The sequence below is a fragment of the Notechis scutatus genome, chromosome 6, assembly GCF_049901735.1.
Source record: "Notechis scutatus isolate UNSWTSFEM ecotype Mainland chromosome 6, rNotScu1.2, whole genome shotgun sequence".
Classification (NCBI taxonomy): domain Eukaryota; kingdom Metazoa; phylum Chordata; class Lepidosauria; order Squamata; family Elapidae; genus Notechis; species Notechis scutatus.
Window position 1 is genome coordinate 17,862,891 of NC_142014.1, and position 16,801 is coordinate 17,879,691.

A 16,801-nucleotide genomic window follows, 5' to 3' on the forward strand; every position below is an offset into this window, starting at 1 on the left:
TCAGACAAAGACAAATCACAGTTGAACTCAGTCTTAGTCAGTTTGATAATTTCATAATTTTATATATATGAAGCTTGCTTCAAACCCTTGCCTCCTTTCTCACAGGCCTTGGTGTTCTAATGTGACTTTCTTTCTCCTCATCCCATCCTTATTGAACACAATATCCTTGATGTTGTAAACAGTTTTACCATATTTATTGTTATAACTAAGGTAGAATTCTAAATGTTGCCTCTGCCTTTAGTGAGGTAGATATTAAAGTACTACCTGCCAATCGTTGTCACTTGTGTTTAAAGTTAAAAAACCTAACTAAATATCCCTTTATTTGAGATTTCCAAAAGTAGTATGCAATTTTCTAGTGATGAGACCAATGAATGGTGTTGCAGCATTTCAAGTAGAATTCGGCTCAATTAAATATAATCAATCCACCAATTAACATTTGAAGAAGAGAATCTCAATGGTTGCTAAGTTGCAACAAACTTGTTCACAATCAAAACATTTTTTGGCATCCAGTTTTAATTGAATTTCTAGTCTTAGATTTGAGTATTTGAATTATGAGATGCATATTTTATGGTGATTATGGTAAACCCACAACTTGTATTTGATGTAAAAGATTTAATCTTCTCCCACTGTGCTAACACAATTTTAAGAAGAAAATGAATAACTTCCTTTTTATATTCTCATAAGTTTATGAAATAATAATGGAAAGTTGTATTTTTTTTTCAAAATATTGTAAACAACATTACTTTTAAAATATTGTTATATTTAAATATGCACTTCTACAGTTTGTGTAAAATATGTGGATGAAGATTCTCAGTCATCAAGGTAGAACTGCCTGGACTTCTTGTCTTATTGGTTCAAAACAAGAGATTTATGCCATGAAGTAGGGAATTCAATATGTATTGAATAGTATAGAAGGTAACCACTCAGATTACCTGCACAATGTACAAGGTGAAATGCCAAGAGGCTTCAGGCAACCATTGTCTTGGAAATCCAGGATGACAAAGGAGAGTTATATTCTTTTGCATTTAAGTTCTGCTGAATGTCATCCACAAATGCAACATCCATAGCTTCTGTTCCATGCCAAGACCTGCATCCAGAGTTAATTATGGAATAATCTTGAAATGGGATGACTTCCAGGATCAACAACGAGTCTACTTGGCTGAGATTAAACATTAGACTTCCTTCCAGATCCTGGAAGTTAAGAGCTGTACTCTATTGTTTCCCAAAATAAATGGGAGGAAGAAGGAATAGTATATATGTTCATTGCCTTGAGTTACAAAAAATAATAAAAGCAAGGCAAAAATTAAAAAAAGGAAAATTCGTATCTGGTTTTTCTAAGATCTTCATTAACAGGAATATAATGTATAATTATCACATCTATTCATTCCTATTTTCAAATGCACCCACAGCAAGCTAAATAAGTCAAATTCAGTTAATTATGAAATATTCATAATTTTCATTCCCAAATCTGAGCAATATCACTCCACAAGTGATGTGGATGACCTACTTCACTCTTCCTTTTTTCTTTGTTTTACACACACATACATACACACTCTGACTATTATACTTTTTCTGATTTCACCGAATTCAAGTTCCTTACCAGTTATACTCTAAGCACTCAAGTTCTCTCACACTTTAAATTTCAATATTCCATATGCCATAATCATTAAAATAGTGAATTCCAACAGATATTGACTTCCATCATTCCCCATGACTCTGGTCAAATGTAATTTCTCATAATGCATTTTATTAATATAGAAAAGATATAGCCTTGTGTAGCATTCAATAATAATGAAATAGTACCTTTAGCATATTTTGATTGGAAAAAGACAAGTCCAACCAAAGCTCTTGTTTGATTCTAAGAGTATTCAAGTTATTCTATGCTGGATCAAATCTACCTAACACAGTGATCCCCAACCTTTTTTATGCCGCGGCCCGGTACCGGCATCAGCTGGGCGCCGCGGCCCGGTACCAGCATCAGCTGGGCGCCGCCATCTTTTTTTGATGAAAAAGTGCTTCCGGTGACCTCACCGGAAGCACTTTTTCATCAAAAGATGGCGGCGCCAGCGCTCGGTGAGCTTTTCCGGGTAGAAATGGGTTTCTACCGGAAAAGCTCACGAAGCGTGAGCGCCGCATCTTTTGATGAAAAGTGCTTCCGGTGAGCTTTCTACCCGGAAAAGCTCACCAGAAGCACTTTTTCATCAAAAAGATGGCGGCACCCAGCAACCAGCGGCCCGGTAGGAGTTGTTCCGCGGACCGGTACCGGTCCGCGGACCAGTGGTTGGGGTCCCCTGACCTAACAGATACACCACTAGCTATGGTATACCCAAAATACTGACACAGGCAGATTACTTCCCCCAAATCTGAGTATTTAGCAATTTATTTTTCATTTTATTTAGACGGTATCTTCTACCCATTCCCTTTTTCCCCCCACCTCTTTCCTTTGTTTGGAGAAAGAAGAAATCCAATCACAAAAGCCAAAGCTCTCAAATGACAAATATTATATGTATACACCTGTAATGTGCTTCTTTCATCTGTCCAGTGTGTGTGTGTGTGTGTGTGTGTGTGTATTTCAAGATTATGATTAATATTTTGAAGGGAAAAAATCCTGAGTTGTTTTCACTTTACAGTTTTTAATCAAAGATGGCTTCATCCATATATTTTCATTCTTATATCTGACTTCTAAGAGACCTTTCAAAGAATATAACAGTAAATTAACATTTGGTAATAAATTGTTTCTATTAAATATTTACAAGTTCCAAAAATTACTGAAAGCCAAGTCAAATATTATTGAAATACATAATCTATGTTTGCCAAGAACTGCCATATATTTATAAAATTGGACTACTTCTGACTGAATTCATCTGTGCGTCACTCAGATTTAACTGAATTAATTATCCATTTTACTTTAAGGATAAAAATATAAACTATTCTTCTTACAGGAAAAAAAAGTCATTTCATTTACCATGTCTTAACAAGTAATTCATTTGGCTTTTACTTTCCAGGATATGAGATCAGTAAAAGATTCTTCTGAGAGTAGAGTGACTCTAAATATACTGTCCCATGGATGTTCCAAAAATATTTGAGAAATTTAAGAAATGACTTTTTAACTTAAGATTCAGTCCTTTTAATGCAATAATAAAATTTAACATTCCAAAAGACAACTGAGCAGTTTCTTTATAGAATGGTTTAAAAAGCTACACAATTTCTTTAAGTAATGAACTTGAACACCACCATGAATACATTGAGGAAATAAGAATGGATATTAAAAGCAAGATTTAACAATACACTTCAAACTATCTGTTGCAATGAAAACTGTGTTATAGAGTATACATAAAGGGCTACATAGATAGATTAAGTAAATTTGAAGTTATTCAAGTTTTGCAAAAATCTATTTTTTCCTATTAATTCCTTCTGAAATTCAAGGCTGCATTGTTGTAACCTTAGAAAATCATTTTTTCTGCTACTAAAAGAATATATCTGAAAATTAATTTTGAATATTCCTTCTCAAGTTTTTTCCAACTCAGTAAGTTTTCAATGATTATCTTGTATTCCAATGAGAAATTGTAGTGTTTACAGTTATTATCATTAGAACAAAAATTAGGGGGAAAAAAGAGTTAGTTCTTGTACTGAAACATTATAATCTGAATCAATAATTTGGCTGCTTGGGTGGCCAGTCTAATCCGTGTTGACGTACAATCCATTGTTAGATTGTAAAAATGACAAATAGAGCCATATGTTTCTATATGGTCTAAATACAAAGGATTAAAAGATTTAAACAATCTAAAAGTTGAGACACTTGTGAATCTATATGGTATGAAACTTTAGATTATCTTCAGTATAATTTAGTACATTTTAATCTCTATTACAAACAAATCTTTTATTGCATTATCACTGTGTTATTCATATCATATTTTTGTTGTTAGACACTTCACTATAATAATGCTTTTTTAAAAAATGTATCAAATGTGAGCGTAATGCTAATCAAGGTTACAAATAATAGGAAATCTGATTTGATTCACATTCAGGACAAAACTTTCCACCCAAATATTTTTGCCATTTGATTCACATTCAGGACAAAACTTTCCACCCAAATATTTTTGCCATTTAATGGAACAAAACTCAAAAAAGTTCAAACGTTGCATGAGAAACAAAGCTTGATATGTGTGTTTGCTGTATGTGCTTTAGAGAGCCAGTTTGGTTAAGGCAGGGGGTCTCCAAACGTGGCAACTGTAAGACTTAGGGACTTCAACACCCAGAATTCTCCAGCCATTCTCCATTCTGGGAGTTGAAGTCCACAAGTCTTAAAGTTGCCAAGTTTGGGGACCTCTGGGTTGGAGTGCTGGCTTAGAAATGAAGAGACTGAGTTCTAGTCGCACCTTAGGCATGAAAGCTGACTGGGTGGCTTTGGGCCGATCGCTCTCTTTTGTCTAAACTCACCTAACAGAGTTTCTGTTGTGGGGAAAACAGGAAGAGAAGGAGCATTATGTATGTTCGCTGCCTTGAATGTCTTATAAAGTAATAATACAAATCAAATCAACCAATCAATAAAAAACCAGAAGAGTAATTTTTCAACCAACCGAGAATAGTAAAGTAGGAATGGAATTAATTAATGTATACTTATGCAGGTGGAAGCTCAGTGATTGGCCGAGCCCAATGGCCATAGAAATGCTGAAAGCTAATAGCTAAGCTCGCAGCTGATAATGAGCCTTTCTCATCCCAGCCAAAAGCTAAAATACTGTGAGTGGCTGAAGCTCCTCCAGCAGTTCAGGATGGCAGCATTTGGTACTTAGCTGTAAATACAGAAATGCAAGCAGCAACAAAATCAGTCAGAGTGAAGGTGGCTGAAGGGTTAGCTAACAAATGGCTATAAATTTGGCTGAATTTTTCCTCCACCATCCACAGAAAAGAGCAGCAGCCAAAGTTGTCTAACATAGGCTGTCACTTCACACACAGGTTAAACCCGTCTGTAAAGGAGGAATAAAAAAAAAAAAAAAAAAATGTATGGAAATTCATAATGGCTGTAAGAATTCTTGATATTAGATACATAGCATTTATATAGCCACATAGGTGAAAACAGTGATAGCTATAGTCGTATGGGCTAGAAATAAGTATCATAAACATTAGGTTCCATGATTGGAACAGGCCTCTTAGAACAGGGGTCTCCAACCTTGGCAACTTTAAGACTTGTGGACTTCAACTCCCAGAGTTCCTCAGCCAGCTTTGCTGGCTGAGGAACTCTGGGAGTTGAAGTCCACAAGTCTTAAAGTTGCCAAGGTTGGAGACCCCTGTCTTAGAGAACACTTATCGCTAGACCTTTGGTTTGATCTTGAAACATTTTGCACATCCTCACTCGACTAGCAGCAGTTCTAAAGGTCTGGGTTATGTCTTGCCTATTACATGTACATAATCAGCTTCTGATAATAAATTAAAAGCATTTATTGTGGTCACAATTCTTTTATCCAAAGTAGTAACAAGCTATTAATAAACCACGCTACAAACACAACTTATAAAATTACAACTTTATATTCACTCATTTCTATCTGTAATTTAGCTTTTTGTTCAATAATGTAGGCAGCAAAGTATATTATGGCCTCTAGACTCCAAAAATGTTTGCTGGTTTAATAAATCTCATTGCCCCAAATTATTATACCTTGAAAAGGGTGTTGTCTTTTATGAATGCCTACCATCCCTGTCCTAACGTTCCCTTTTTTTTCATATCCATTTCATGTATTATACTTATCCATGATCATGTTTATACTTATATTTGTTACCTAATGCATGCTTGACAAATAAAAAATAAAACAAAACAAAAAGCTAATGAATCAGTAAAGAAATACCTATGTTATTATACTGCATAATTGCTTTTAAAAATATTTTGATAAATGTATTTCAGCTATCTTTAAACTGGTTTCCACTGTGATAAGAATAATGTCTATTTCAATTTTATGTATTTAAATACATTTTTGGACAAGATGTCGGTAAATGTCATTAGACTTTCAAAGGGATCGTTGATACAGAAGAAGTTAAGAAGTCCTGGTTTAGGAACACAAATCCATTTCCAGCCCATGGTTCCAGGTCACTCAACAGGAGCATAAAGACGGATTCTCAGGTAGCAAATTTCAACACTGGTTGTCCCAAGGAGTTAGTAACAAAAGCCACCTCATTTATCTAGCCCCGATTAGTAGCTTGATTAATTACTGATTACTAGCTTGGTCATGCTGTTTCTCTTCAGGTAGAAAGTTTGATTTCCTTTGTTCTTCTCCTCTTAATTTGCAATATACTGCAGGACTTGGGAGCTTGTCTAGCTCAGCTGACTAGGAGCCAGCTTTTCAAAACATCATGAAACATTTAGGAAAAAGCAGGCTATATCCCTCCACCATTTCATATATCATAGAGATACAATTCAAATCTTGTTGATAAATGCAAACATTCACATTCCAGATATCTATTTCTAATATTATATTATGAATGAAGACATATATAAACAATATTGTGATACATCACAAAGAAAAAAAATCCCCCCTTTTAAATTTAAAGGTATGCGGTATAAAATCAAGATCAGTGCAGAAAAAAGGTCATAGAATTTGGGGGTTGTTTTTCCTCACTTCACTTCATTGGTTTTAATTCAGTTAAATTATTGTTATTAAATAACTATATAAGATATCAATTGTTACAAATGATTGAAATAAAAAAGAGATATATAGTTGGAGTCATCCTAAGAGGGATAAATGCTTATTTTATACAGTATCCCAATATAACTCTTTAAAATTGAAGTAATATAGAAAATAAGACTGAATGCTATCTATAGGTATCAGTGTAGTATGGCCAGAAAGTTCCTTCTACTCTCTTTTGAAATCTTTCACCAGGATGAATCAAAATATCATAACACATTTCGGGGGAATTTCAGAGTAGATGTCACAGTAACTTTTAGTGATATCTCTGTCATCTTCGGAAGCCATACTGAGATTCGATGCTTCCACGCTGCCACAAGCCTGAGAAAGTAGGAGGGGGTGGATTCAACTGAGTAGCTCTTAGTTGACAAAATAAATTCTTTTGTTAGCTCAAGGTCATTGAGTATGGCGCAGGATGAAGTAAGGATCTTACTTTTGGATGGATTGTGATTGGGCCATGTGACGTTATGACAGCCAAGAGGGGATGGATTTGTAGTTTGGAGGATTGTAGGAAGCCCAGAAACTTTCAGATTTGGGATTCCACAGATGTGCCAGTATACTATCCTAATAAAGGTACTTTTGAGAAATGTTTGCCTCGGAGTTATTAATTGGGATGGAGGTTTGCTGGAACCCTGACATTATCCTGAATTTTGACAATCTCTTTATTTATGTCTAGTGAAAGGACTTAGTGCTCCCTGTGCTTGGTGATTTTCTTGCAGACATTTCATTACCAAACTAGATAACATCATCAGCAGTATTGACAGTGCAATGATTTTGCATTGCATGATTGCAAGGATCCTACTGTTCAAACCTGAGCTGCAAATATTCTCTTCTATTGAAGGTTATTAGGGGCAGGATTTTTTTTCACTATGCTTTAAGTCAAACTGAAACAATAGAAACAATGTTTCTATGGATACATACATACATACATACATACATATATATATATATATATATATATATATATATATATATATATATATATATATATATATATATATATATATATATATATATATATATATTACACACACACACACACACACACAAATACATACAGATAAATACATATACATATGGAAGCATCCAAGAATGTTTCTTAAGTAACTCAGAATACAGTAATGACATGGCCACCAAGACCAATAGTCAATTAGGGCTCACTCTCCTCTCTAGCTGTGTTGATCAGGAAAAATATTCACACCCCCATTTTTCAGAGTAGCTGGATCATTGACTCTATCTGTACTCAGTTTGTATATATTTCAGCTGTAGTAAGAAATAGCAAGAAATTTTTACTAATTAATAAATGATAAAAGTTGTCTCTTTCGTAAAGGCATGAACTACTGAAACTTCCCTAAGTAATTTTGGAAACTTTCCCTAAAGCATAAAGTTTTTTTTTTTTGTGTGTGTGTGTGTGTGTGTGTGTGTGACTCTCTAAGGTTCATGTGGGCCCAGAATGTTAGCTGAAATATCACAGACCTAGAGAAACTGCACTTTGTGCAAAACAGCAGCGCAGGTAGTTTCATGTGCTTTTAGATCAGCACGTTACACCTCTGCTTTGTGAGGTGCATTAGTTGCCAGTTTGCATTTGGATTCAATTAAAGGTGCTGGCAATGAGCAATAATTCGATACGTTGCATTGGGCTGGGTTATTCGTGGGACCATCTATCACTTGTTACATGTATCTGTTCAAACAGGAACAGCATAAGAAGCAGGGAATGAGTCATCCCTGATCCTACTGGCCCAGAAGGCCCTGAACAGATAGATGGCTTTGAGTCATGCCTGGGGATCTGGTAGAAGTATGGAGCCTGCAAAATGATTGCATTATTTGTAATAATGGACTATGCTGCCTTGCATTTTACATGTCATGGTTTTAATTATTTAATTTGTTTGAAAGGGTTTTTTTTCTTTTGTTGTGCATTGCTTTTTGTTTTAACTGAGCCAGTTAAACAGAGTCATGTACTTGAGATGGGTAGCTACATAAATTGAATAAATAAATGAATAAATAAATATGTGTCTAGTAACTTGTACCAACAAAACTTGTGTAAACAACATTCTTTAGAGGTATAAGGGCATTTCTATTTGCTCTTAACTTTCTGGCCTTGTTTTAAATAGGCACCAGCCTTGATATCTATTTTTTTTTTTAAATCTCAACACCGAAAATTTTAAGTTCAGAGCTCTACTAAAATTATTGCTTGGTTTTCAGGTGACTTCTTTCTTGCCACTTACTCTTTCCATTGTAAGAAATCTCTCCTTTTAATATTCGGAGCATCAACATTTTTACAAGTTTTTATTCTTTACATAAGGAAACTTCTTTAGCTCTTGGTGAAATCTTCTTTGTGAAATTTACAAATACAAGTGTTTTCATTAGAGAGCCATTACTTTTCAGATATAATGTGCATTGCAACTGTTGAAAATTATTTTTGCTTACCTCCAAGTGCAATTATATTCAGATGAGTTTTTGTCACCACTGTCATGCTGGAAAAAAAGAGAAACATCGCAAGTGTACAGTGGAGGAAACTACTTTTAATTGTGTGTGATTTGAATTAAGGCTTCAGATGAATTATTGAAACAACCTAAATTTCTATCACAGCACCAAAAGGCACAAATTCTCCCTGGCTGATAGAACTGCCAAATGATTCTAAAGCAGACATTCACCTGATTCCTTTCTCAATATTCATGGATGCTTTTTTCAAGTAACTAGGCTGACTGAAACCTTCTTCAAAAATGCTCATTCTTCTGAAAGAACGTTATTTCCATTTCTTTTCTAAACTGATGCCGTTGGAGCAGCTGAGCCTCTTGGGCTGAGCTGGGAAAAATGCCCATTGCAGTTATCTGTATAACCTCTCCCAGGGCTCCATGTAGCTCTTTTAAACATTATTAAAGAATGGCTCTATCAGGAACTCTGTAGTCCATTATTAATTGAAGTGCCCTGCCTTCTCCCAGGCTGTTATTGTGCTAAACCTCATGTCATGCTTATTTATTTAGTTTATCCTGTTCTGTTGACAAATGCTTATGGAGAAAAGAGAATGATCCAGCTAGAATTTGTGGGATGGAATTCTACTTTCTGTTCATATAACAAGATGTGGACCTCCCTTCTCTGTTCCTGCCTTAAACACCTCTTTAAGTGAGATGTTTAGGTTGACAGTTGAAAAGATTCATGAATCTCAACCGAGACTTACCCCATCACATGTGGTAGAAAGGAAGGGAAATCAATGTTTTAAAACAGAAGTGAAATTGGCAAAATAAGATTGAAAGCTTGCCTTCAGAGGCCTGGATTTCTTGTAATTCATCTATTGAAACCAGAATATTGCAACCCAACACTACAGACCAAAGAAAATGGGCCATACATTTTCCTTCTCGGCTCATTGCTGATCTCATAAGAGGCTACTTTGGCCTGCAGTTTTTCCAGGATCCCCTATGGTCTCACTTATTTTTCCCAAGGAGTAAAGAAAAAAAAAGTGATTTTTACATCACAGAGAACAACTGTATCAGGGGTATCAAATTCAATTTCATTCAGGGTTGTATTTGACCTCAAGGGACAGGGCAAGTAGCTGGCCAGCTCGATGTCATTAGTTGAGGCTCTGTTTTCGGCTGCTAAGGCCTTCTGCAACCCTCTGCAAGCAAAAACAGAGCCCTGTGTGTGGCCCACCCAGGCTCCGTTTTCGGCCACACACAGATTCCCCAAGCTTAATTTTGCTGGCAGAGGGCTGCAGGAGACTGTCACGGCCAAAAACAGAGCCTGAGAGGACTGTGCACGGCCCTCCTGAGCTCCATTTTTGCTGGCAGAGGCACCACGGGCTGGTCTTTCAATGTTTCCAGGGCAACCCCGTGGGCCAGATCTAAGCAACCTGCAGGCCAGATCCGGCCTGCGGGCCTTGAGTTTGACACTCTTGGACTATATGATGGTCTTTTCCAGAGACAGATTACAGAGCAAAGTCATAATAGAGCACGGGTGTCAAATTTGCGGTGTAATGTTGCTGTCATGTGACTTTGGTCATGTTTCGCGGAGCTGGGGTGGGCATGGCTTGCATGTGACGCATATGGTCCATGGCAGAGGTGGTATTCAGCAGGTTCTGACCAGTTCTGGAGAACTGGTAGTGGAAATTTTCAGTAGTTTGGAGAACTGGCAAATACCACCTCTGACTGGAGATTTTACAGTATCCTTCCCCTGCCACGCCCACCAAGCCATGCCCATAGACCTGGTAGTAAAAAAAAATTGAATTCCCACCTCTGGCCTATGGACCACCAGTTTGTCACCCTTGGTAAAGCACTTCCACCCAACTATTCATGCCTTGCTTCTTTTCTCCTTCCCAACAGTCTTACATGTTCCCGATGCAGAGGAAAATCCAACCACTTATTGGGTTGATAAAACCAACTGTAATATTTACTGCTTCTAATATAAATTAGTGCTTGCAGTCAAGCCGAGATATTTTCCTGCTTGGCAAAGCAACCATCTTTACATTCACACATACAACCCCAAAGTCCACAAGAAATGCCATACTTTCCGTCAACCATCATCAACAAGGTTCAGAATTAATCAAAGAACTTGGAGAAAGCTCTAATTTTGATTAAGCATTCATTCTCACATAAGAAAAAAGTGCATATGAAGACATTCACTTATGTTCCTGTACTTGCTAGGTCTTTTGAAACATTACTCATACTGGAAATAGTAAAATAATAATAATAATCAATGCATATTTTATTGTGCTAAATTAATTAGTTAATTCCCTTAGTGTCCTACTAGCTGTTTGACAAGCAAAATGACACTTAGGATAATTTTTATCCATTAGCATGTGATTATTAATTAAGTTCTGGTACTTGGAAATTGGTGCTATCCCTTTAAAGTGAATGTTTATGGAGTATCCTGATATTGGGTAATTTTAATAATACAATTTATAGTTATCCATATTTGAGAATACATGGAATGGTTTGTTTTTTAATAAAAGTATAGATAAAATGACATGTTTCACAGTCCCATATTTGAATGCAATCGTGAGTTTTAATTATTGAGAATTTGAAATCTAACTTAAGTTAATCAAATAGTTTTTATCAAGTGTTTTTTTTTTTCTTTAGACAATTTATATTTTATTACAATGATGGAAATGTTACAATGAAGCATTTTAACAGTCATTCTAAGTCAGTATGTATTTACAAAAAGTAAACAAGGAAAAAATCACTAGGTTTATTAAGGATATACTGTACTTTTTGAAATATTGGGTATTTTCCTAGAAAATTAAGATGGATTTTGTGAATACTTAATAATCTTATTAATGAATAAGGTTAAAAAGAAGCATGGACTGAAAATAAGCATGTACATTCATGTATCCATAATAAATGGAAAACAAAAGGCATGTGTATCCCCAAGAGCAGCTAATGCCAAACTGCAAGTTTCCCTCATGTTATGCAATTTACTTTATGCAAATTTACTTTAATGCAACTGATCACTTTCACCTAAAATCTGGTTTATGTCCTCTCTCTAAAAAAACCCAAACCCACATCATTATAGAATTTGTATCAACATTGTCAAAGTGAGCCAAAGGTCTGGAAATTCCCTCAACACCGTCCAACTATTTACAAAGTCTGTACTACTATTTTACTATTACTCTTCTCATCACTCCTCATTACCCATCCCTCCCAATTACGACTGTATGACTGTAACTTTGTCGCTTGTATCCTTATGATTTATATGGACTGTTTCCTAGTATGATTTGATTGCTTATTGCACCCTATCACTATTATTAAGTGTTGTACCTTATGATTCTTGACTCTTGAGGAATGAATTTTTCTCTTATGTACACTGAGAGCATTTGCACCAAGACAAATTCCTTGTGTATCCAATCACACTTGGCCAATAAAAGAATTCTAATTCTAAAAAAAAAAGTGCCAAGACTTCTTCCTAGAGTTAGTCAAGACTGCTTGAATTTTTTCCCACCAAAATCATTTCTTCTTCTCATTCACACATTGATCACTGTCTTTTATGGTTGTTTTAGCTGTGCTTCCTGTCTGCCATCCCTTGTTTCCGTACTTGCATTATACTGTTATTATCGTAACAAAATGTCCAACAACCTCTTGGTTGACCTGGATATCCAAAATGAAAAAGAAAAGAACCTAACACTAGAAACAAAGTTGGATGCATTATTATGTAAATGTAATTATTGTGTAAATAACATAATTTACACATACAGAATCTTGAACCCTAGGATGAGCTTTTAACCTTGATATATCTACATCCATTGAGTTTAATGACTGAGTTTCATTCCAACTACTGGGTTAAGTGAAATGATTGGTAAGTGAAAGAGAGAGTGAGACAGCGAGAGACAGGGGAGGGGGAAAGGAGGAAGGGAAGGGAAGGTTCTTTCCTCTCATTCAGATAAAGTCCTTTTGTACAGCTATGCTAGCATTACTCTGCTCTGGAGAGTATGCATTGTTGTCAGACTGGATCAGTTTTTTGAGGCAAAATACAGCTGTAGGCTGCCTCTGAACAAGAAATGCAAGCTGGGGGTGGTGGTGGTGACCTAATTTGATCAAACCTAAGTGTGCTGGCAGTTAGTAGAACACAAAAGAGTCCTGAATGAAGATCTTGGTTCACAAAGTAAAGAAATGATATTGCATGCCTGCATTTCTTTCTGCACGTCCTGTCTCTATAAGAGGCAAAAAAATGAGCAGTAGAGATGCTTTTGAATACTTTGTGTGACAACAATGTCGTTTAATAGCATCCAAAATGAGAACTATAGAGTTAGATGGCATTCCTTGACCACTTCAAAATAAGACTGCATTCCAAATGGTGCAGAGTTTTCTGCTTGGGGGGTTTGGACTAGATGACCTACAAGGTCCCTTCCAACTTTGTTATTCTGTTCTAAATTCCTGTTAAGTTAAAATTAATTTCCTACTTGTTATTTCTTCTGATAAGCAAAAAAAAAAAAAAAAACAGTTTCTTTGGTATTTAATGCTATAATGAGTAAGATATAGGATAAAAACTCAGATGTCGGTAACACTAACTCACTGATTCCTTTTATAAACAAATGTGGCATAATTGACATCTATGTACTCTTGCTTTCCATTAATTTTAAAGACAGCATTGTTTAAATTTAATTGAGAGCCCAAATTAAATGCACATTTAAATGTTCCTTTATTATTCAATTAGATTTTTGTAACAAATATAGATAGAAAGCATTTGATGAAAATAACATTTTTAATTTATGACAGCACAAGATGTAAATCTCTTTGTAATTCACAATATATACCTATTGACTTAATTTATTATTAATCCTAAATGTTAAAGTAACTTTTTTATGTAAAAAAATGTAGTCTGTGTTTTGTGATGTCAAATGTTGGGTTGCTCAACAAACTTATGATTAAAAAATCATGGATTCTTGCAATATAAGACTTTGGTTAAATTGGTGCTGTGTTAAAGAAAAAAGCTTAAGAGCATTGCTTACTGATGATTAATGAAAACAGGCTATTTGCCAATGACTATGACATTAAGTAATAAATAAGAACCATGTATCCTTTTGACCATATAAGATTATGTAAGAGTTAAAATATGGTGATTCAGCCATTCTTATTCTTCCAGTAGAAAAATGTTTCATACACTACCCAACTGTGACAGATCTGGGAATCACGCCAAAATTATTTAATCATCTTCTGAATGAATAGATCTTCAAAGACAATTCTTCATCTATTATAACATAGCATTGATGTTCATCACAAAAAAATGTTTTAAAATTAACCATGATCAATCTTGCAAATATATAAGTTATGGTTTAATGGGATATTAATGGAAATGAGGTATGGCTATAATTTATCAGTTTCATCAATATATTCTTCTAGAATATCAATGTTTTGTAGTCCACTTCAATGGTCTACTTACTTAAGAGGCCAAAGTTTGGATGAACATAGCTCCCATGTATACTCTGGCTTTGTCCCAGCTGCAATGAAACCAGTAATTAGCAAACCAGTAATTAACAAACCAGTAATTATCAATTAGCTGTTTTGTTCCAAATCAACAATGCCGTTACCAGCTTTGGAAGAAATCATGATCTTAAAATAACTCTGTGATTTTATGATCCTGCCTTATTTGAAACTTCCAGTCATGATTTGTTACGTAACAAAAATAGGAAACTGTGGTTAATAAGAGAATCTCATTTAACTCATGAAAAGAAGAAGTGAACAGTTAGAATCTGTGAAATGTAATACTGTGCAAGTTGGGCCATTTTGTAGAGGCCAAGGTGATGGTTAGCAGAATTACCATTGTTTGCTACCATTGGTCCAGAAAATAGACTTGTTTCCATTGCTATCTTTACTTACACTGTAAAATGTCTCATGACGGAGATATCTGCTTTTAGATATTAATTACACAGAAAAACATATTTCGTAATTTTAACAAAAAGTAAAGAATCAATAACAGGCTTTCATTAAAAATAATAAAATTAAAATATACTTTCTATAAAAACAACATATTTTAATTAATAACAAGGTTCAAATTTAATCACCTTGGATCATTTGTTTTTGTGGATGTAATGTGAGCTGCCTTTGGATATTCTAGATCAAGCTATTCTTGTAATAAACTGATATAAAGTTGTCATTAATTTTGACTGGAAAAAAAAACTCTCACACACATTCAGCCTCCCCTTATTTCTATATTCAAATTACTCAATTTGAATATTATAATTTAATCATATTTTAAATTACATGTTAATAGTTTTTCTCCAGTCTGCAATGATTTATGAGATATTCTGAAATACATTTCCTTTTCTATTTGTCAGGATTCAGTTTTCATTAGATTCTGTTTGCAATGATGCTGTATATCTATCCTAGTTTTACATAATGCTACTGTTTTGCACCCTGAACACAACCCTATGTCAGCAGATTACTGACATGCAACTAAGCTTGGGTGAATAAATTCTCTCAGTAGGCTCAGAAATTGCAAAGTAGTATAACTCTATAAAAACAGAAGTTGTCTTTAAAAAATCCTTTGAAAGACACCCACAACAGCTGAATGAACTGCAGTTTACAGTGTTCCTCTATGCCCAAACTTTAATAATGGTAAAGAAATTAAACAACATGGGCTGTTTTCTAGATTTCCTTACAAGAGACGATAATCCATGAACTGATTCCTGAAAGTCAGAGGTGGTATTTGCCAGTTCTCCAATCTACTCAAAATTTCCGCTACTGGTTCTCCAGAACTGGTCAGAATCTGCTGAATACCATCTCTGATCCAGATCCTAAATTGTAGTCAATCTTTATCACAGAATGTGAAACAAGCTCGTCATAATCCATTCTTTATTTGGGATCAAATATCATCTCAATCTGATTTTATAATGTTACCAGAGAACAGATCAAGGCAATGATTACAGATTAACAGAGCTGGAAGGGACCTTGTAGGTCATCTAGTCCAACCCCCACCCCCCACCCTGTCCAAGCAGAAGACCCTACACCATTTATGACAAATGGCATGATAGGAAAAGCATGCAAGCCCAGGATCTGATGTTGCTTCAGTTGTGTAAACCGTTTTTTGAATTCAGCTTTAAAATACTTGGTTCAAGCAACATATAGTACTGAAACGTAGGATAGTATAACAACAAATATTTTGTAAAATAAAAGCCATTTAAAAAATTTAGTGCTGTTTTAGCTTTTGAAAAGCTAAACACCTTGCATTTCCCCCTCTAATTTATGTGTGTGTGTGGAGAGAGAGAGAGAGAGAGAGAGAGAGAGAGGGAGAGGGAGGGAGGGGGAGGGAGGGAGGGAGGGAGGGAGAGAGAGAGAGAGAGAGAGAGAGAGAGAGAGAGAGAGAGAGAGAGAGAGAGAGAGAGAGAGAGAGAAAGGAGTAAAAGGTAGGCATACCATATGGTAGTACTAATATTCATATAGTAATAACAAAAATGATATTATCCACAGGACCAGCACCAATCTTCAGATGAAGCTGGGACAAATAGAATAAATAAAAGCATCAAGTTAAGCAATAAGGAAAGATATGTCAAAGTCTAGGTCAGATAGAAAAAGTAAGAAATAAACACTGTATTCTTGAATTTAGGATGGATAGTTATTTCTTTGAAATAGCATGTGATTTAGAACTTCATGGAGAAATCCCTACATAATAAGCATAATCACTTCTGTAGTGAGGTGTTT

At 35.2% G+C, this 16,801-nt stretch overlaps 1 protein-coding gene across 1 annotated transcript in view; it reads right to left on the reverse strand.

The window, feature by feature from the left end:
- Positions 1-16,801, reverse strand: part of TAFA5 (TAFA chemokine like family member 5) — a 344,874-nt gene that overhangs the window by 13,139 nt on the left and 314,934 nt on the right. Inside the window, 1 exon segment of the mRNA XM_087969430.1 lies at positions 9,102-9,148. Within this exon segment, the coding sequence (XP_087825556.1) occupies positions 9,102-9,148 (47 nt within the window).